General features: G+C 37.3%; 1 protein-coding gene across 4 annotated transcripts in view; it reads left to right on the top strand.

The window, feature by feature from the left end:
* Positions 1-21707, top strand: part of TRRAP (transformation/transcription domain associated protein) — a 170515-nt gene that overhangs the window by 93261 nt on the left and 55547 nt on the right. For 2 of the 4 annotated variants that reach the window (XM_075010296.1, XM_075010298.1), the window contains 12 exons: positions 271-484; positions 2071-2250; positions 3142-3288; positions 4357-4476; positions 4815-5102; positions 5610-5747; positions 6485-6597; positions 6971-7106; positions 11122-11313; positions 17085-17313; positions 17581-17846; positions 18812-18912. In XM_075010296.1, the coding sequence (XP_074866397.1) occupies positions 271-484; positions 2071-2250; positions 3142-3288; positions 4357-4476; positions 4815-5102; positions 5610-5747; positions 6485-6597; positions 6971-7106; positions 11122-11313; positions 17085-17313; positions 17581-17846; positions 18812-18912 (2124 nt within the window). The remainder of the gene's footprint in view (positions 1-270; positions 485-2070; positions 2251-3141; positions 3289-4356; positions 4477-4814; positions 5103-5609; positions 5748-6484; positions 6598-6970; positions 7107-11121; positions 11314-17084; positions 17314-17580; positions 17847-18811; positions 18913-21707) is intronic. The other 2 variants (XM_075010297.1, XM_075010299.1) reach the window with 1 other exon arrangement.

Raw genomic sequence — 21707 nt, forward strand, 5'->3', positions numbered from 1 at the left:
CAAAGCTAATCCAGAGAGTTAGTGACCACTCATTGGGCATGGTGGGTCTCTTGGCCAGTGTATTATTTCGTTCCTGAGATTTTCATCCATGTTAGATGTTCTCAAAGGATTTTTGAAAGCTTGTGCTGTTTTTTTAGAAGTAGACAAAGCCTCACTTGATTCTGGATATTAATCATCATTCAGAAACCCTTAAAATGAAAGAAAATACCTTCTTGTAAGTGACTGTTTCAAAGGCCTATATATTATTAATTGCTTATGTATTCTTCTTAGAGATGAGAATCTTTCTGGCAGTGAGCTCACTGCTAAACTCGAGCCTGCATTCCTTTCGGGGCTGCGTTGTGCTCAGCCGCTGATCCGAGCCAAATTTTTTGAGGTCTTTGACAATTCTATGAAGCGTCGTGTCTATGAGCGTCTACTTTATGTAACTTGTTCTCAAAACTGGGAAGCAATGGGAAACCACTTTTGGATCAAACAGTGCCTTGAGGTAGGAAAATCATTTTTATGAGAACTGAATGTCAAGAGAAAATATTTCTTAAATTTCTTCCTTTGTAAGTGTGCAGATATGTTGTGTGGTGACATAGCTCTGTAAAACCCTCCATAACAAGGCTGCCATTTTAGATGCTGAGGACATTTTAAAATATGTAGTAATCTTTTAAATATTGAAAAGCCAATGTCTGGGTAATCTCTGCAACCATGTTCTTGAATCCAGTTGACAGAGACTCAGTGGCTATGATTTGAAGCTTTAAAGCTTCACTTTCTCTGAGAAAAGCCTAGTCAGTGTTCGGATTTTCTTTATGAAGAAAATGACTCTAATGAACAAAAAATGACTGGGGGAGAATCTTTTTAACCGATTGAATCCCAAAAGAGAGTTGAGAATGGACGGTCAGAGCTGGTACTGAGAGAGGTTTTAAAGCGGGATTGCCTGGGGCTCAAAGTGGTTTCTTATCACTTTATCTAACACAGAACACAACTAATTCTCTAATTTCTTTGAAATGAGCTATATCAGAATTTGAATATTAAAAAAATCTAAGCATAAATCAGCCATTTTATTAACTTCATAATCTTAGAAATATCAGAGCACCTTTCAGTGTGACAAGGAATCTTCTACATATCTTTTGTAGATAAGTGGAAAATTGTATACATTCTGTAGATTTAAACATTATTTTAAAACAATATCCATAAAATACAGCACTTTAAAAGCAGAAAATTCCTGTTCCCTATGTGTCATTAAGGGTCTGTGAGCTTCTTTTCCTAAGATATAACAATGAATTTCCTGTTTGGAGTGATGATCAAATGACAACCCCAAAGTCATAAAAATGCACCACATTATCAGTGACAGAAGGTGGAAGTCCAGTTTGTTCCCTGAATACATATGGCATGAACTTCAAGCTTCTACCCCACAGATGAACCTCAGCTCTGACCTAGAAGCGGCACATCTATCAAAACTATGATACTCAAGTCTCCATGTGCATTCAATCTTTAGTCCTTCTTATACTGCCAGTAAAGGTGTGGTTTAATGAACACATATTCATGTCCCTTACACATTAGGTAAACTGGCAGGCAACTTCAGTTGCCATCATAATTTCCTCATTGGCCCTTTCAATCTTGAATATAGACAGCAGAGAATTTGAGTTTCTTTTCTGTTAGGCTAAGTCTTTGTCTTTGTTCTTTTAAGATTTGTTTGAATTTATTTGTTTCAGAAACACAGGGGAGTTGAGGGGGGCAGATAACACAAACACAAAAATTACAGCATTCAGTAAATAAATTGAAAGGAACTAGTTGGCCCTTGGATTCTGCTCATGAGCTGGTAGGTAGGATTAATTGCTGTGATGAAAAGTCTAAAACATTGTCTAATTCAGGCCAGCTTGACATCCAAACTCACTTTCTAAAGAGAAGTTCAAGGTGTTAAACATTGTTCCCTCCATTCCCCATCACTGTTGATTTTGAAAAGGACAGACGAGGGAAAAAACAGGTGTCGTCAAAAAAAAAACAAAAAAACCAAGAATATGTGTTCTCAAATACATCACATCCCATGTGTTTAAAACCTTTGCCTTGTTTTTCATTTCTTAGCTCCTTTTGGCAGTGTGTGAAAGAAATACTACAATTGGCACGAGTTGTCAGGGAGCCATGCTTCCATCGATCACTAATGTAATCAACCTCGCTGACAGTCATGATCGGGCAGCATTTGCTATGGTAACGCATGTCAAACAAGAGCCGCGAGAAAGAGAAAACAGTGAATCCAAAGAAGAGGTAACATTTTATTTTACCGGAGATGATGATGTTGCTCCAAGCTCAGCTTATAGGGCGCTTCTCAAAGCTATTCTGAATTGTTGTCCATGTGTATAAAGTGATATGTAGGGCTGTCCCAAATTCTTGGTCCGTTTTGGTCAATTTCATGGTCAGAAGATTTTCAAAAGAGTAAATTTCATTATTACAGGTATTTGAAATCTGAAATATCAGTGTTTGTAGCCGTAGGGATCCTGACCCAAAAAGGGAGTTATGGGTGGGGTCACAAAGTTATGGTAGGGTGGGGTAGCCACCTTCTGCACTGCTGCTGACAATGACACTGCCTTCAGAGCTGGAGTGCAGAGGCTGCTGGGTGGGAGCCCAGCTTTGAAGGCACAGCTGCTGCCAGCAGCTCCAAATTAAGGATAGCATGGTATGGTATCACCACCCTTACTTCTGTGCTGCTGTTGTCAGGGGGCTGCCTTCAGAGCTGGGTGCCTCCCAACAGCTGCTAATCTCCAACATCTAGCTCTGAAGGCAGTCAGAAAGTATTGGTGTCAATATTGCACCCTCCTGCCATGCAAAATAACTTTGTGGACCCCACCCCAACTCCATTTTGGGTCAGGACCCTCAGTTTGGCAAACCTTAGTCATCTCTGTGAAATAGGTATAGCGAAGGGTAAAAGCACACAAGATGAGGTTTTACTGGGGAGGGGGGACCAGAATTTAGTCTGTGATGTGTTTTTCATTTGTGTGAAATTGTACAAATTAAAAAAAAAAAAAAAAAAAAAAAGGAAAATAGTTAACAAAGCCAGAGATAAGTAGTAACATTTTTTTCTTGTTTGTTTAGAAATGAAGCAGTGGTAATTGTTTAATTGAAAGTACCAACGTTATATATGGCCTTTCTGTTGTATAGGATGTGGAGATTGACATTGAATTGGCTCCAGGAGATCAGACGAGTACACCTAAAACCAAAGAACTTTCTGAGAAAGACATAGGCAATCAACTACACATGTTGACCAACAGGCATGACAAGTTTCTTGACTCTCTTCGAGAAGTGAAGGTTGGTACAGGTCATTGGTCACATTGCATGAAATCTGTGGCTGTCAGGTAATTAAAAACATTGATCATGTTTTTAAAAAAACGTTAATCATGTGGTTTATTGAGCTCTTATACAATAATAGAATATTTTGTCTATTTTTCACATTTTCAAATATCTTGATTTCATTTATAACATAAAATACAAAACGTGTAGTGTTCACTTTATATATACTTTTCATTGTAACTATTTGCTGTGTAAAACTAAATAGTATTTTTCAGTTTGCTTAATGCAAGTACCAGTAGTGCACTCTTTTTTTATTCTGAAGCTTGAAATTAAAAATGTGTGATTATATACAAAAACAACTGCTTCAAAAATAAAGCAATGTGAAACTTTGGAGCCTACAGATCCACTGAGACCTACTTCTTGTTCAGCCAGTTGTAGGTAAATTTGGGGAATCTGGGAAAACCCTGCATTCAGATGGGTGAATTCAGGTGATTGGGCTCTTAAATTCAATACACCTAAGTTAAGGTTTTACCAGATGCACCTATTACATTTAGAATTGAACTAAATATTGATTGCATTTAGATAAGAAAGCTACTGCCACGAAAACACAAGAAGGGGTGAAATACATTGGTAGAGTGCGGTAAGAACATGAGCTCTTAATAATTTGAGAAGCGAATTGTTAGACGAGTTCTATTTTGTGATTCTCTGATCATATCAGTAGATCTAGCCAATTAGCCTGCTTGCTTAGTCTTGCCACAAAATAGTCAGAAACCCCACTGGTTACCATTTTTCTCTTCTCTTCTCTTCAGGGTTTTTTAATTTATCTGTAGCCTTTTGTTATAGTATGAATGGTTGTCTTAATAAACACAAATAGGATTACATTTATTTCAAAATAGTTTTCTCTTTTCCACCTCAGGGAAATTTTTGGAAAATTGTATTAGTCATGGAACACTTACGAAAGCAAATAACGAAATTGCTTGCTCACATCTTGGTGAAGTTTAGCTGCTGGACTGCATCATACAGTAATTCTTCCACCGTGCAAATTCATTTTCTTTTGCATCCCTAATTGTTTCTTTTTATTTCTAGACTGGAGCGTTATTAAGTGCCTTTGTTCAGTTATGTCACATCTCTACACCGTTAGCAGAGAAGACTTGGATCCAGCTTTTCTCACGATTGTGGAAAATTTTGTCTGATAGACAGCAACATGTGAGAACCATTTTTAAGTCTTGTTCATTGTCGCTGGCATTTCAATAGATCATAATTTTCTGCCATAATTACTTGTTCCCTCATTTTAAAAACTATCCATTTCTAGTGTTTCCTCCAGCTATCTGTCTTAATTCTGGTTGTTTTTCGAAAGCGGGGGTGGTGGGGTGGTGGAAATATATATAAAGACTCTTCGTGTTTCAAAGGGAATTATGCTTTTCATGTATTAACTGCTCTGTGAAAATTCCCTGCTCTGTATGGGACTAGTAAGAATTTAATTACTACTTCAGCGTTGGAATGATCTGAATGAAATAGTCACAGTTCCTGTTGTTTAATTCCAGGCTCTTGCAGGTGAAATAAGCCCTTTCTTGTGCAGTGGTAGCCACCAAGTGCAGCGAGACTGCCAGCCAAGTGCATTGAACTGTTTTGTGGAAGCAATGTCACAGTGTGTTCCTCCCATTCCCATCAGACCCTGCGTACTCAAGTACTTGGGTAAAACTCACAACTTGTGGTTCCGTTCTACATTGATGCTGGAACATCAAGCCTTTGAAAAAGGTTTGAGTCTTCAGATTAAACCTAAGCAGACAACAGAATTTTATGAGCAGGAAAGCATAACCCCGCCTCAACAGGTAAGGTATAATGTTATTTCAATTATGATAGGTTATTAAAAGCAGAGAAGACCTAGGGTGATGACAACCAATTGACACAAAGCTAAATACTAAAGTATCTGTCTGCACAATGCTAAAATGAAAAGAATGTGCTGATAATTGCCGTAATGTGACCTAATGGGTTAGTGAGATAAGCCAAGTGAACACACAAGTGAATTTAGAGAAGAGCATATGGTGCTTTGTTAATATTTTAATGTGAGAGATTGGACCTCTTACCTCCTGAGGTTTTTAAAGAGTGATCATGCAACAGAAGTCTAGACATACGTTTAAAAATGTCTTATTTAGAACTTACTTGTCATTTACATGTCTTTCTCACATTGTTGTGTGGCCGATACCATATACTTTAAACGTGCTAAATAACATGCTTTAATGTGTCAGGCATTTACTTAAATAAAAAAATCACAAAAAAATTACAGCAACATTTGGACCTAAGATTTACATGCTTGGTTATTTGCTCTATTTTTTAAGGAAATACTGGATTCCCTAGCTGAGCTTTACTCTCTGTTACAAGAGGAGGATATGTGGGCTGGACTATGGCAAAAGCGCTGTAAATTTCCAGAGACAGCAACAGCTATTGCTTATGAACAACATGGCTTCTTTGAACAGGTAGTAGTTGCACCGTTATAAGTACATTGTGACTTTAACTATCAGTATAAGAATATGGAAAGCACACAAGATGCGCACTTTGTTAAGAAATAGAAAGTTCTTCTGAGTTGAGGATAATGTCTCAAATAAAACTTTTGTGTGAAGTATTAGTTTAAGACATGGGTTGACAATCAAATAGCAAAAAGAGCCATTTTTTCCAATTCAGTAAAAAACTGTCATTCAAGAACCTCAGTACACATGAATACAGAACAGTCCTTAATAAATAGTGTCAAACCATACTTTTTGTAACCCCTATTTTAAGAACAGCACACCACAATGATTTATAATGGGATACATGTTTACTGCAGGGCATTGACAAACTCTGTACATAATCTGTTTCCTAACACTTCATATGTGTGTTTGTACCACTGTCTTCCTGACTGTCACTCCCAAACCTTCTCTATCTGGACGATGCTAGAGGGAGTTAACCATGTTTGCTATTGAGATATAAGTTGTACATTTTTGGGCTTTTAGTTTTAATTTCCTGCAGTACATCATTAATTTGACTAAAAAGCATAAAGTTGTTAATAGGAAAGAAAAGAAGTCAACCTTTCTAATATTTGTAGTGTCCTTGTAATAGAGATATTTTAAAAAGAATTTTTAAATCATGCGTGTGTCTTCAAAAAACACCTTAATGAAATACAATCAGATACGTGTTTAGACCAGCAGTAAAACTGAAGTGTTTGTTTTTGGTTAAGGCACAAGAAACATATGAAAAAGCAATGGAAAAAGCAAAAAAGGAACATGAACGAAATAATGCCTCTCCTGCTATATTCCCTGAGTATCAACTCTGGGAAGACCATTGGATTCGGTAAGATTTTAAAACTGGCATTGAACAATGTTGTTCTTGTTGTTCCAAAGTAATCTAAAAGAAATATTCTAGTAGTTTAAAATATTGGTTACTACAATAAATTAAGCCTAATACGTTTGAGAGAGAGCACAGCTTAGGGACATAAAAATATTATACTGCTACTCCATTAGCAGGCTTCAGAATTGCTGTACATAAAGCATTGCAGAAGTATAATCTGCTGTAAGTGAAAACAGACTTTTTAAAAATCCTCCTGTCTGTTTACAATCATTTCAGTGCCTCCTAAGCATGTTTGAAACGTTCATGAATGCAGATGCTCTCCTTATGTGAAATGCTTAGTCACTTTTAAGTAACACTTGTGTTCTCATTTTCATAGCTGCTCAAAAGAGTTGAATCAGTGGGAACCTTTGACAGAGTATGGCCAGTCAAAGGGCCATATAAATCCCTATCTGGTACTTGAATGTGCTTGGAGGGTCTCAAACTGGACTGCTATGAAGGAGGCGTTGGTGCAGGTGAATATTTGAGAATATCCAGAGATAATGTTTTGTTTCATTGTTCATTGTGCTGATTGTGTTCTGGATAAGAGAGAGGTATACTTAACAATGTATAACACTAAAGAAAAACAAGATTAGATATTAAGAAACAAAAATGTATGCAGAGTACTTTATTTACCAACAACAGTATTATTGTAGACTGTAAACGTACACTGTACTTGCTGTATTTATTTGTATTTACTTTCAGTATACTGCACTTACGGAAAACGTAACTAAAGTTTACTTCTGATTAAAATGCCAGTTATTTGAGAGTTCTGGGTAATAGAATGCTGGATATGAAAGTTTACTGTAATTACCACCAGTTGACAAACTTCTGGTAATAAGGACCTGGAGTAGAAAGTATGATATGCTTAATTGAGTTAGCATTACTGATATGAGCTCCTGTAAGAAGCTCTATGTCTTATACCTTTTGGATGTCACTGCAGATAAGCTTCAAAATGTCTGTTACAAAATTTTTTTTAAATCAAACAAGCCTTCGGACTGCAGGTTCAAAATTCATTTTAAGCACTAGCGATAACAGGTTTTGAATCCTCTCTTGTTGTTTAAACTGAGGCTTATTTTAAATGTGACTTTTAGAAGCCTATCCTAAATATATTCCCTCTTCCTCTCAGATTTTTTCAATTCAATAAGTGACACAGATACTGGATTTTTTTTTTTCATTTGGATATGAGAAACCAGGTGTGTAAGGAGAGTCCATTGGTCTTATTTTTCACTTAAGCTGTGTCTACACTAGCCAAAAACTTCGAAATGGCCATGCAAATGGCCATTTCGAAGTTTACTAATGAAGTGCTGAAATACATATTCAGCGCCTCATTAGCATGCGGGCGGCCGTGGCACTTCAAAATTGACACGGCTCGTCCAGACGGGGCTCCTTTTCGAAAGGACGCTGGCTACTTTGAAGTACCGTTGTTCCTATGAGCAGATGGGAATAAGGGGACTTCGAAGTAGCTGGAGTCCTTTCAAAAAGGAGCCCTGTCTGGACCAGCCGCACAGCGGCGAGCCGCATCAATTTCGAAGTGCTGCGGTTGCCCACATGCTAATGAACCGCTGAATATGTATTTCAGGTCTTCACTAGTAGACTTCGAAATGGCTATTTGTATGGCAATTTCGAAGTTTTTGGCTAGTGTAGACATAGCCTAAGTGATTGATAAAATGTATGGTTTACAGCTGCCTACTGTTGACCTTCCTGATTCATTGCAGTTCATTATTGTGTTCTGGTTATAATCCATTTTGCTGAACAACATGCCCTTGTAGACCACTTAACCTTCTTCTTGTCCTTTTCTAGGCTCCACTCAAGAGACTGGTCTGTACTATCCACATGCTTGATTAATGCATACTTTGTAAAGCTTTTATTTGAAGGAATATTGTTTTTTCAAGGCATTCAGCAATATAGTGCTGTAGACAGATTTTATAAAGTTAAATGGCTACTAGACACTTTTTTGAAGTGAAGACATAGTGTAAACATAGATACTCTGACAAATTTTTAAACAATTTGTAAAAAGGTGAAGCATGTACAAGAAATCACCCTTATTAGGCAACCTCGTGTTAAAACTAAACCTCTAAAGTCCCCATTTCGTGTGTGTGTGTGTGTGTGTATGTGTATATATATATATATATATATATATATATATATATATATATATATATATATATATATATATATATATATATATATATATGCATGCTAAATGCCACCTTTTTAAGAGTCTGTGGTATGCAACTGATGGGCATCAATTTCTTGTGGAGTCACGTAAAAATTTCAGCGTATACAGACTTAGTCCACTTGGAAAATGTCCAAATATTTGCAAATGAAAAGCCTGATTCTTTAAGTTGCTGAATATCCTTTATTCCTGATGACTTAAATATCTTGCAGTTTCTTGAATCCCAAAAATCCTGCTTCATGGTGACAATTTGTATCTGAATTCTGTATCAGTTTTGGAGAAAAGAATACAATTTCTCCAAGTTTTCTTAGTGTATAACATGAGTTAATTCTTCAATAATACTTTTTCTTCACTCATTCTTAGACTAGAGAGGATCAATAAATATGTATAACTTCAGGGGCACGAGTAAAAAATTGTGGAGGTTACTTGATAAATGAAGTATGGTATTTGTCCTTTGAGAGGACCCACAATTGAGCTTGCCAGGCTGTATCAGCATTAGAAATTGAAATTTCCAAAGCTAATGCTAGTGAAAACTAGAATTGAATATATAGCTCAAATAGTAGTTTTGTTGAGGAGTGCTAAACACAGTTATCTGTTCCAAAAAACATAGAAAAATCAAAAAGGGGTGGTGGCAAATTACAGGTGATCAACATAATTTTTTTTTCTAGTTTTACATCAATAACATTCTGCCCTATCCAGGCTTGCACAAGTTCTTGAATAGTTACATAGAACTTCTAAAAACCTTTCTCTTGTAGCTTTCTACAGCTGCAAAATAAAGAATATAAGAATATGGTATAAAGTAAATTTTAAGCCTTGAGTTGTAGCTGAGTGAATTGATCATATTTGACGGGTTCTACTTCAGATGGTTTGCAGTTTAAGTATAACTGACAACAACCAGTAACAGCAGATATGTTTTAGCTGGAGTGTTGTGAATGAGATATTTTCAGTACTGGGGCACTTACTAATGGACTATAGAGAACATACTCAAGTTATAAATTGAGCGTCTGTGTCTTTAGACAGATACATGTTTCCTGGCACTATTACATGAATTTGTAAACTGAAGGATGGGAAAGAACAATTACTTTCCTGTGGGTAGACTTACTGGTTTCCTTATACTGATAATGTTTTATGCTGATACTTCTAAATCTGACTGTGAACAACTTTTATTAAATGTTTTATTTTTAAGTAGTTCGACTTTTGATCCATGGGGAGTGATTAGAAAAGAAGGCAGCTTTATATCAGTTTTCCTAAATCTTTGTGAAACAATTTTAATAATCTGTCTCTTAAAATTGAGGTATTAAAATAACAAGCAGCCTTTGATATAGGACCCAAGACTCTTCTATTTGATCACATTGGCATTGTGTTTAATGACCCAGAATGTCATGTAATAAAAAGAAGAGAGATGATATTCTTCATAGACTTGTAGCATTGCTACCTGATGGTTTCTCTTTACAGGCTCAGGCTGAAAAGTTCGTTGAGGATAAGCTGCAGCAACAGTTAAAGTGACTGATACTTTACTTTTAACAATAAAAATGTTTTTTTTGATTTAAAAAAAAAAAAAAACAAACTACTGAAAATAGAACGAAGCCTGTGTAGCTGGAATTTCTTATGCAGTATATGAATAAAGAGGGCATCTGAAATGGGAGAACTGAGCACTCAGAGCATACAGAATCAGGCCTCTACTGTCTACTTGGAATACTAAGTGTTTGCAAATATTTGTGAACTAATTTAAATCTACGCTGTTTATTTCAGATCTTCTCAAATGTGCAATAATCAAACTTTCAGTATATTTGCTGCAAAGTATTTACGTGCTGTGGCTAAATTGTGCTTCGCTTCTAATTGTCCTGTTTCTGCCACTCCCATGTTTCAAGCAGTCTCTGAAAATAGATTTGTATATATTTCTCAGTCATTTTAAGTAACTGTCACTATTGACTGAGATCTTATATGCAGACACTGTTTTTACATAAACATATAATTAATGCTGGATCATTTTTTAAAATTGTCCAGTACTTATTCTCCTAAAAATGTACAAGACCAGCTCAGCAATCTAGTACATGCACAACGTGTTGACATATGAGATCAATTTATGTAGTTGAAAAGACATGAATACAGAGAGCAGAAAATCTTTCAGATTAGAGATTTTTATATTGAGTTTCAGAAAACACTATTTAAACCATACTCTTTCACAAACTGGAAATTCTAGAAAATAGTCAATTAAAACCAAAATCAAATGTCCATTTCATTTTTCTTTTAGCTTTCAAATTTCTTGCAAAAAATGGTGTTTCATAACCAATTTTCTGTTTCATCATTAGGTGGAGCTGAGTTGTCCAAAAGAGATGGCATGGAAGGTCAACATGTACAGAGGATATCTAGCAATCTGCCATCCTGAAGAACAGCAGCTTAACTTCATTGAGCGCCTGGTAGAAATGGCCAGTAGTTTAGCGATTCGAGAATGGCGAAGGCTTCCGCATGTGGTGTCACATGTTCATACCCCCCTTCTCCAGGTGAGATAAGAACATAAGAATAACCATATTGGTTCAGACCAATGGTCCACCTAGACCAGTATCCTGTATGCCAACAGCGGCCAATAGTATGTACTTCAGAGGGAATGAATAGAACCTGTAATCCTTGAGAGAGCCATTCCCTGTCTTCCACTTGCAGCTTGGAGCAGTCAGAGGCTAGGACTGCAGTGTCTAATCTGTTTTCCACCTATCACATGTGGCAAACAGCAGGGTGGCCCACCTGCGGCTCATGAGCCTCATGCAACTCTTGGAGTCTCTTTAAATGCAGCTCCTCCTGAGAGCTGAACACAGGGAGTGCTGTCTGCCTGCGCTCCGCGGCTTGGTGGGAGATGCGCATGGTGGCCCCGGCGGCTGCTTTGATGAGTTGCCGACATTGAATTAGAAAGGAAGGGGGCCTGCAGGTGCCTGGCTCCTGTGGGGGAGACATTCAGTTAGTGGTGGGGGCAGGCATTGAGGGGACTGGGTTGGGGGTTCCTGTCTCTGAGGGAGGGCATTTATGGGGGTGGGGCATGGGCTGGGAGTGCCTGGCTCCAGGGGGGAGAGAGGGGGAGTGTATTTATTTTTGCGGGGGGGCAGGGTGGCACTGGGAATGCCTGGCTCTGGGGGAGGGAAAGAGCATTTATGTGCAGGGGAGGGAATGTGGCTAATATGGGAAGATGACAACCACAAGTGTGGTGATCTTTGAATTCCTGTTGGACGCTGCTGGGCTAGGACATAAGGAACTGGGGTTGTATCCCTGACCAGAGTGGCTAAATATCCAATAATGGACCTGTTCTCCACAAACATATCTAATATTTTCCTTTGAACCTCAGTGTAATTTTATCCTTCACGACATCTCCCTGGTAACAAGTTCCACAGGCTGTGCATTGTTTGAAGAAGTACTTTTGATTTTTTTTTTAATGGAGTAAATAAATACTTTCTTATTCACTTTCTCACACTATTCATAACGTTACAGACCTCAGTTATATTTCCCCTCCCATTTTTTTTAATCCAAACTGATTGGTCCCAGACTTTTATTCTCTTCTTATATAGAGATTGTTCTTTCTTCAGATGGGCACTGTAGGTGTGCCAGCATCACTGCCCTGCTGATCGAAGAACTTCGATACCAGTGTCCGTTAAGGTCTCTGAGCACCATTAGGAGCTACAGGAGACTAGTCAGCATGTGTGGGTTCACAGTCTGCAGCTGGAGAACCTGTTTTTCATCCCACACACTGACACATTGTCTCTCTCACTCATGTACTGTTCTGTCTGTTTCTTGCTCACTCCCACACAGTGTCCATTCTGTCTCTCTCACTCTCACACACAGTCCAGTCTATGTCACACTGACCTCCAGACTCAAATGTATGATTGTTGTTGTTTCTACTTGGTACTTCCTGCAATGTGCACATGAGTGTATTTTTTTAGGCTACATATACACTAGCAATTCTTTTTCGAAAGAGGCATGCAAAGGAGGGGAATTGAAAATGCAAGTGAGGCACAGATTTATATATCTGGTACCTCATTTGCGTAGTCTTTTGAAAGAAGAAAAGCAGTGTAGAGGCAGCTCTTTTGAAAGTAAACGCCATCTTTGAAAGAACCCTTCTTCCTGAAACAACAAAAAAACCAAGGAGGGTTCTTTTGAAGATGGGGCTTACTTCAGAAAGAACTGCCTCTACACTGCTCTTCTTCTTTCGAAAGAATGTGCAAATGAGGTGCCAGATATGTACATCTGTGCCTCATTTGCATTTTCAGTTTCTTTCATTTGCATGCCTCTTTCAGAAGAGGAATGCTAATCTAGACATAGCCTTAGTGTGTTGATTGATGTACCTTTTCATAATTTTTTTGCTCTTACACTTGAAAGAATTAAATTTAATAGTGAGTTCTACAATGTTTCACCTGTCCTGGCTGCTGTAATTATACCTATGGTAACTTTTTTTGTAACTAGGTTTTTCATTGTACAGATGTGCACCATCAGTAAAATAACACAATGCATTGCTTACATGGATGAAAGAAGTGAGAGGGAACACACCAGCAGCACAAGGGCAGCACTGCCTGTTTGTCAGGCAGGCTGGATGTAGGAGACCTATTGTCTGTTTTGCCCTGTGTGCAGATTTGCTCTCAGTGGGTCTGTGTATGTGTGCCAATTCTTGACTTCTGTGTATAGAAACGAGTGCTTTTTTAACTGGACGCTTGTGGTACACAGAACCAAGCATATAGTACACAGACGGAGCCAAGCTGCTATTCCTGTGCTGTTTGCTGCTTAGTACATGCTATCTTTTATCTCTTCCATTTCCTATTTCTAGATTAGAGCTGAACTCACTGCCAACTCTTGAATTGTTTTTAACAAGTTATTTTAACTTCAGAAGTAGGCATGCTATTATCTGCATTTCTGCAAGGAATACTTTCTTTGGAATAATAGACATAAAAAGCTGTTTTCCTTCCTTGTTAAACAGGACCTTGGGGTGTTTATTTAAAGGCTCAGTGTATAAAATTTGTTAGTCTTTTTTTTCTTGTTATCTTTAATGTTATGGTTCTCCAGAACCTGTGGCAAGGTTTGACAGACTCAGGACTAGAGTTTCTAGTGTGTGTGTGATGGGGTGTTGCGGAGCTGTTTTTGTTTTGTTTTGTTGCCTTGCGTATACCTAGTTTTTTTTGGTATTTCAGATTATGAAGAATACAGCCATGTTCAATACCTGTATTTTAAACTTTCTTGTTGGCATGCATCTTACTCAAAAGTAGGATCCACATGAAAAAAATACAGGAAAGAGTTTTATTTCATGTCATATCCTGAAAAGGCCATGACAATCTTTTGAGAAGTTTTTTTTTAAAGCACTCAGAAATGTCTTTATGATGAAGCACTTTGCAGAAATTTTGAAAGTCTCTCCCAAAGAGTGTGTGCAATTTAAGTTCAATATGACACAGCAAGTATAAGTCATAATAGCCTTAGGGGGGGAAAAGAGAGAGAGGAACAGCAGGTGCTGGTATTATACCTAGCTCAGTAAGGAACAGCACATCTTGAAGGTTCTATTATTATTCTACCCCTCTTCCAGAGCTAAGCTTCTAGTTAGACAGAAGGCTACTAGTGTAGTCAATGACTCTCCCACATTTCAAATAGAAAGGACTCTCACCTCCCATCTTTCAGTATAAAATATCAAAATCCAAGATGTCTTTCAGATGGTTTTCGCTGTCTGTATAAGCAGTATAGAATTTCAGTGGACAATTAGCTATCAAAATGTTTTTGGAGTTACTGCTCATTTTTGCCTGACTCTCTTGTGGAAAAAAAGTAGAGAGAAAAGTGACATTGAACTTGCTGTATTCAGCACCTTTTTTAATTTTGCCTCTCAATTTTCAATATTAGACTTGTAAAATTAGTTTCCCTAATTTTATGGACATTTCCTCCATAACAGCTGCAAAGGACGCCTGAATTTTGGCTTAGGGGTCTGGCAACAGAGGGGCTTTTGGCTGGCAGGGGCATGTCCACACAGCCTCTTTACTGCTGGCACCACCGTCTGCCGAGACCAAGCTCTCACATGGCTATGCTAATGGGCCACAGGACCATGCTAATATGTGGCCATTTGCAATTTTGAGGCTGCTCATTAACATGGATCTGCCAGGAAGGCTGTGCCGTGTAGACCCAGCCTAAATCTGCAAGATCTATAATACATAACTGGAATCCTTATACTTGTGTGGACATAGGATGTACAGTAGCTCACTGTCCTAATAATTTATGCTGCATCAAAAGGAAAGCAAATAAATGCCTAAGGTTTTCATTTCTTAAAATGTGAGTGTCCAAGTACAGTTTCGATAAATAATAGCAGAACACTTCATTTTCTTGAGATGTTCCACCTGGAAAATGGCTTGATTGAATTAACTCCTTGTTGCCAAGGGTTGGGAATCTATTTAACTTTTTTAGGGTTGGCAATGGATGTGCCCAGATCCTCCAGCATGAAAAGATTAATGTTGTTAAATAAAATATTTAAGAAGTTCTGCATATGTGACATCAGTTAAAGTTAGTATTTTAAAATGATCTTATATATATGTCCCCACTGTAGAAATGATAAAATAGGCAGTGAATGATGAAGGTACAAACCAAACAATGAATTTGCACTGCAGTAATTACTTTTTATATCAGATAGTATGTGATTAAATACCTGCAAGAAAATTAAATTTACATGATGAATGGAAGTAGGATGAAGGTTAAGCTATTGTGTGAGCTGATACTAAGATGATTGTGGGGAAAATATTACTTTCCTTAATTTATTTTGTTTCAAGAGATTTGGCTGTGCAAATGTGGACTGATTTTTGAACAGTTATTTTATTGCGTTGATTAACAGTGAATACAAATGTTATCTGTTGAGAAATAGCTTAGAGAATAATATACTGATTTAATTGTATTACAGATGATTACGTTCCAGTAAAGAGTATAGGCTTTTTCAGTTTTTTTTTGAAAATCCAACAAAATGTCTGCTGTGTCTAGTAGGTGTGAGACTGCCGCCACCTTCTGTTTGCTCTTTTCTTTGATTTGAGCATGCTGGAAAAAAAAATTACTTTTCAACTGATTAAATTCTTGGAATGTTAACGCTGTCAAAAGATCTTCTTAGTTTTAAGCAAGCATAGAACATATTTTGTGCAGTGATGCTCTCATTGTGCAGCTCAGGAAGCACCAGTAACTATTTCTATAGGTTTTATATAAAGGTTATGTTAAACATTATATTGATTTAAGATAAGTACATTTATCATAAATTGGGGGCATTCTACTAATTTCTGTTGGCCTAGGCCGTGTCTACACTAGCCAAAAACTTCGAAATGGCCTCATTAGAATGCAGGCGGCCGCGGCACTTTGAAATTGACGCGCCTCGCCGCTGTGCGGCTCGTCCAGACGGGGCTCCTTTTCGAAAGGACCCCAGCCACTTCAAAGTCCCCTTATTCCCATCTGCTCATAGGAATAAGGGGACTTCGAAGAAGCCAGGGTCCTTTCGAAAAGGAGCCCCATCTGGACAAGCTGCGCGGCGGTGAGCCGTGTCATTCAATGTGCCGCTGCCGCCCGCATGCTAATGAGGCGCTGAATATGTATTTCAGCACTTCATTAATAAACTTCAAAATGGCTCTTTGCATTTTTGGCTAGTGTAGAAGTAGCCCTAAAGTTGTTATCCGCTCAGACTGTATTTGAGATGTCTTCCAGTCAGTGTTACTTTTGTTTAGATTAGGGATGTGTGGGGAAAGAAATATTCAGTGTTGCAAAATAAAACTTAGAGAAGAGGGAAAAAAATTGCATTTTCAGCACCTTAGCTGCTTCTGATTTTCATGAAAAATTGAGTATTTACAGGCACAGCATTTATGTGCAAGACTCGTGGAAAGGGTTTTAGACGAAAAGAAAGCAAATAGTTCTGTTGTGAATTCTACCCTACTTAAGAAAGCCATGCTAATTATTTGGAAGGAAATGATGAGAGGCATCAGACACCAACAGGCACCGAGCCCACAACTGATGATGATGATGCTAATTATTTATCCATACTTTTAACTTGTTTCCAAAAATGTTTACCAAAGATATTGGCTTAAACCGTTACTATTATAGGGGAAAATAGTTAGTTACAATCAGTAGCTTAGCTGTGTACTAATTGAATTAAAAATCAAATTATTGGTGGCTGTCTTCATCTGATAAAACAGTAAGGACAACTCCTTGTACTTCTGTACTGCTGCGGGCTAAAGATGGTGCTTCTAGTTTAGTAAACAAGACTGTAGGTCTTCTGATTCATATTCCTTAATTCTTCTAGGCAGCACAGCAAATCATCGAACTTCAGGAAGCAGCACAGATAAATGCAGGGTTGCAACCAACTAATCTAGGGAGGAATAACAGCCTACACGATATGAAGACTGTAGTAAAGACTTGGAGGAACAGGTTACCAATTGTGTCAGATGACTTATCCCATTGGAGCAGCATTTTCATGTGGAGACAGCATCATTACCAGGGTAAAACTGCCTGGTCCAGCATGCATGCATCATGTAATTTTCCTGACCACCCACTGTTTTAAAAATACTAGTTTTGTAAATGTATGTCTGTTCTCTAAGTTGAAGCACTCAGGAATATAATTAATTTTGATTTTTTAATTTTGAATTAAAATGAAACTTAAATATTGCATATTTTGCATCTAACATACATTTTCAAAGCTTAAAGTTTGATTATCTTAAATTTCCATTTTCATAAGTCATTTGTTCATGTATATTTCTTTGTTTGTTTTATGATTAACTCTTTACTTTTTGTGCCTCTAGCCATTGTAACTGCCTATGAAAATAGCTCTCAGCATGATCCCAGTTCCAACAATGCAATGCTAGGAGTTCATGCTTCAGCTTCGGCAATTATCCAGTATGGAAAGATAGCTCGAAAACAAGGGCTGGTCAATGTAGCGCTGGATATACTAAGTCGTATTCATACTATCCCTACTGTGCCTATTGTGGATTGTTTTCAGAAGATTCGGCAGCAAGTCAAATGCTACCTTCAGCTGGCAGGAGTCATGGGCAAAAATGAGTGTATGCAGGTATGTTGCTAATATCTTTACTGACACATGTTGATCTTTGTGGGTTTGATCCTGCCATCAAGTCAAATGCACTTTGATTGCAATATCAAAACAAAAAGCAGGCAAGTAGCACTTTAAAGACTAGCAAAATAGTTTTATTAGGTGAGCTTTCGTGGGACAGACCCAAGTGGACTGCTTTTTGTTTTGATAGTATATAGACTACCACAGCTTACTCTTTGATTGCAATAGTTGTACCACACTCAGAACTAAGGGTACAGTTTGGTTCAAGGAATGCAAGAATTGTTTTAATATAATCCAGGAAGTAATGGGCAAATGAATAACGATGGTCCTCTGAAGTTACAAATAGTTTTATTTAAAAAAAAATACTTAAGAGTGATCACCATAAGGAAAAAAAGTATTCGGAAGTACTAAATACAAGATAATTTAAAGGTATACCAGGTGTGTTTGGGGGAGAATGTCACAAGACTAAATGAAGATTTAAACTATGTTTTGAGTAGATGTCTGTATATGTGATGAATGTCAGGATATTAAATTGATACTGAGTGAGTTAAATGGACAAGAAAAAAGGAATATGGTGTTAGACAAAAGAAGCTGAGATACAACTTTCTGTCCTGGGGGAGGTCTGCAATTCTACTATGGCTCCAAACACAACAATTGCTGAATTCTTCCAGGACTAAATGTTAGGTTTAGGGAAATAAAAATTGGAAAATGTAGTCCCATTGCCTACCAAGTGCAAAACATAGACCCAAGTAAAGAATTGTCTGTAAAGTCTAAGAAAATTTGATGGTAATTCTGCATATGTTTCAGATTTTTAGAAATTATTTTAAAATAAAATAACATGAACAAATGATTGCTGCTTGAGCTTCAAGAGGATTTCTATTTAGAAAGCTTTTTAGGAGGCAGTTTTCCTTTTATTGATACAGAATGCATTATCAAAAATTTTTTCATACAATTTTGTTAAATAGGGCCTTGAAGTTATTGAATCAACTAATCTGAAGTATTTCACCAAGGAGATGACGGCTGAGTTCTATGCACTGAAAGGAATGTTCTTGGCTCAGATTAACAAGTATGTATGTTAGTTGGATGAGGTACCAGCATGCATTTGGGAGAAGTGCAATGTATTTCAACAGAATGTTTTTACAGTGAAGATGTTCAGATGTTAAAACACTATTCAGTCAGGATAAAAATGAATGCACATATGTAGCTGCTATGTGGTTTTTAATAGTAATACACATGACTTTATTGCTTCAGAATACTGTGGAAAAGCTAGGTTAAGTAATTCTTGCACCCTTCTAGAAGCTTTACATTGCTGAGAAAGGGCAAAGTGAACTGGCTTGTACAAAGCTCCACAAATGAGTCAGGGGCAGATCTGAAGTTAGGACTTAGAAGTTCTCTGCTTTGTTTGCACTGCCCATTATGGTGGTCTTGCATAACAAATATAATATCTTAGTAAGATGGGTGCTGCCAAAAGGAGACTTCAGTATGATTAAATAAGTTCTTGCTTAGAGAGTTATTGTGAGAAAATGGTTCACTTATGAAAAATCCTGCTCAACCCATAAACTCAGAGCTTTTTGCTGAGCAAAAGTCATATTGCTTTTTCTGTAGCTTGTATTCAGTGTACATCCCTTTCTTAAACAATAGCTGTCAAAGGAATAAAATAAAATGGTGACAAGATTGAGACTACTTAGACAATGCGCTTTATCACACAGTATGTTAGTGCCATAAGCAAACTGCTTTCAAATAATCAAATTGAAAGCTTGAAATTCACTGCAAAGGTCTTGCCTGTAGCAAATGAAAAACATTCAGTTCAAAGGCATCCTTTCCTGCTGCCTGTTTTTTTCTCCCTTTCTCTGTTAATAGTATTTTACTACTGTTGAGAAGGATATGGCACTTTTAATCCAGAAGACAAACTTATTTACATGTTTTAGGTAAAATTCTGTCCCATGGTGCCTATGCAATTGCAGTAGAATTCATCAGGAATTTGCACATGCATTTATGCAGTCGTCATTTTTGTATGCTTTGTATCAGGGAATCACTTCACACGTCACTAAAATGTAGCTGCTTCTTGAGTGAAATTGTCAGGAAATGGTGACTATCTTCTCCAGTGGAAACATCAGGGAATTTTAAACAGTCAGAATGTAATTACTTTGTTGGGAAGTGCAAGATGATCCTTAATAACCACAAATGGGCCTTAATTTTACACTTTGTCTGAAAGATAAGCAGTTTAAATTTTTAATGTGGGCAGATGAAATAAATAATTGATGCTATCTGTCTATAGTCCTCGAGCATTTATGGAATAGAATAGCAAGTTTTTTAATGCAATCATAAGATATTTACTCTTCACACTTTCTTGCAGAAATGTGTCAAATTAAGTGTAAAATTTCAATGATGTATTGTCTCATACAATTAGCAAAATCAAAGCAGCAGTTTTGTATTGTGTGCCCCATCAAATGAGCAAATTCATTGCTGGCTCTCAACTGAACTGCAAGTTAAAGGTCACTTGTAGGTGTACCATCTCCCTTTGCTACCTGCTCTGTGAACAAGGTGATAGATCTAGAATAAAGAGTTATCAGAGGTGTCAGAGTGATAGATAATACAGGAAAGAGGAGAGAAAGAAGACTAAGGGACCAAGCCTGTTTTGGTAGAAACAGAAAGTGGTGATAAAGAGAGTAATTTATTAGACTGCTTCCAGAATAATCTGTTCCAAGACTGTACAGCCCAGGACATGGAAAGTTATTGGAGGATAATAAAGTGGTGGTGTAATATTGAGAGTAATTAGTTTTTTAATAAGCTGTTTGATAGGAAAGGTTATTTTAATTTACACCATGATTTTTCCCTAATGCTAGTCACTTTCATTTTTGTAGTGCTACAGATAATTACGAGTTGTGTGGTCTTCTGAATTGAATATTCATATCTTTTTGTGTTAAAATTTGTTGTTTTAAGATTCCCTGTTACTAGAGAGACAAGAGTGTACTTAACTCTAGCAGTGTTTTATTCCAGTATGAAGTAAGAGGAATGTATTTATTTTGGAGCACTTCTATATCAAAGGAGCTCAAAGAGCTTTGAAGGATTCCTCATTTCACTACATGTGAGAGGGATAAAATTGATGCTGCAGTGAGGCCTTTCATCTTTCATTTATTAGCATTGTTTTGCTTGAAATGTAGTTGGTGTGTGCACCATATTGTACTGATAGATGAGTTTAATTTATACGGGGATAATTGGCACCAAAGGCACAAACTTCTGTATTTAGAAAAAAAATCAGAATGAGAAATGTTTTGTGATCTTAAGATTATGAATTTTAGGGGAAATTAAATGGCTTATGTTAAACTATACATGTAGTTTTTCAGACTATCCCAGTGGTCCCTTCTGATCTTGGAATCTGACTCTGAGTTTAATACACTTGCCAAAACTTTTACTTTTTCATTCTTCTGAAGTTAAAGTATTTCTCAGAGATCTGTGGTCTTCCTCAATCCCCTGTCACATTTTCTCCTAACAGCCAAATTTTCTGACTGTGGAAGAATAGGCGTCACTTCAGATTTTCACGCTTTATTAATTTCTGTTGGAATTCCACACTCTTCCCCTCATTTTTTCTGCAGAAATCTCACTTGTTTGTATAAATTTCATCCCTGAGTCCTGAAAGTGCTGACAAGGAATTAGGATGTCATAGCACTATATTACCTGTCCAATCCCAGCACAGTCCCAATTTTGTGTCTTCCTCTCCTACCTTTGTGTTCATTATGGAGAAATGTTTTTTGTTGCACCCTTCTTCTGTCCTTCCTGTGTCATTTTTCCCTCCAATTTCTCTTCACCGGTATTGCAAACAGGTGTTCTTCTTCGAGTGTCCCCGTGGGTGCTCCACAT

The sequence above is a fragment of the Carettochelys insculpta genome, chromosome 16 (genome assembly GCF_033958435.1).
Source record: "Carettochelys insculpta isolate YL-2023 chromosome 16, ASM3395843v1, whole genome shotgun sequence".
Lineage (NCBI taxonomy): Eukaryota > Metazoa > Chordata > Testudines > Carettochelyidae > Carettochelys > Carettochelys insculpta.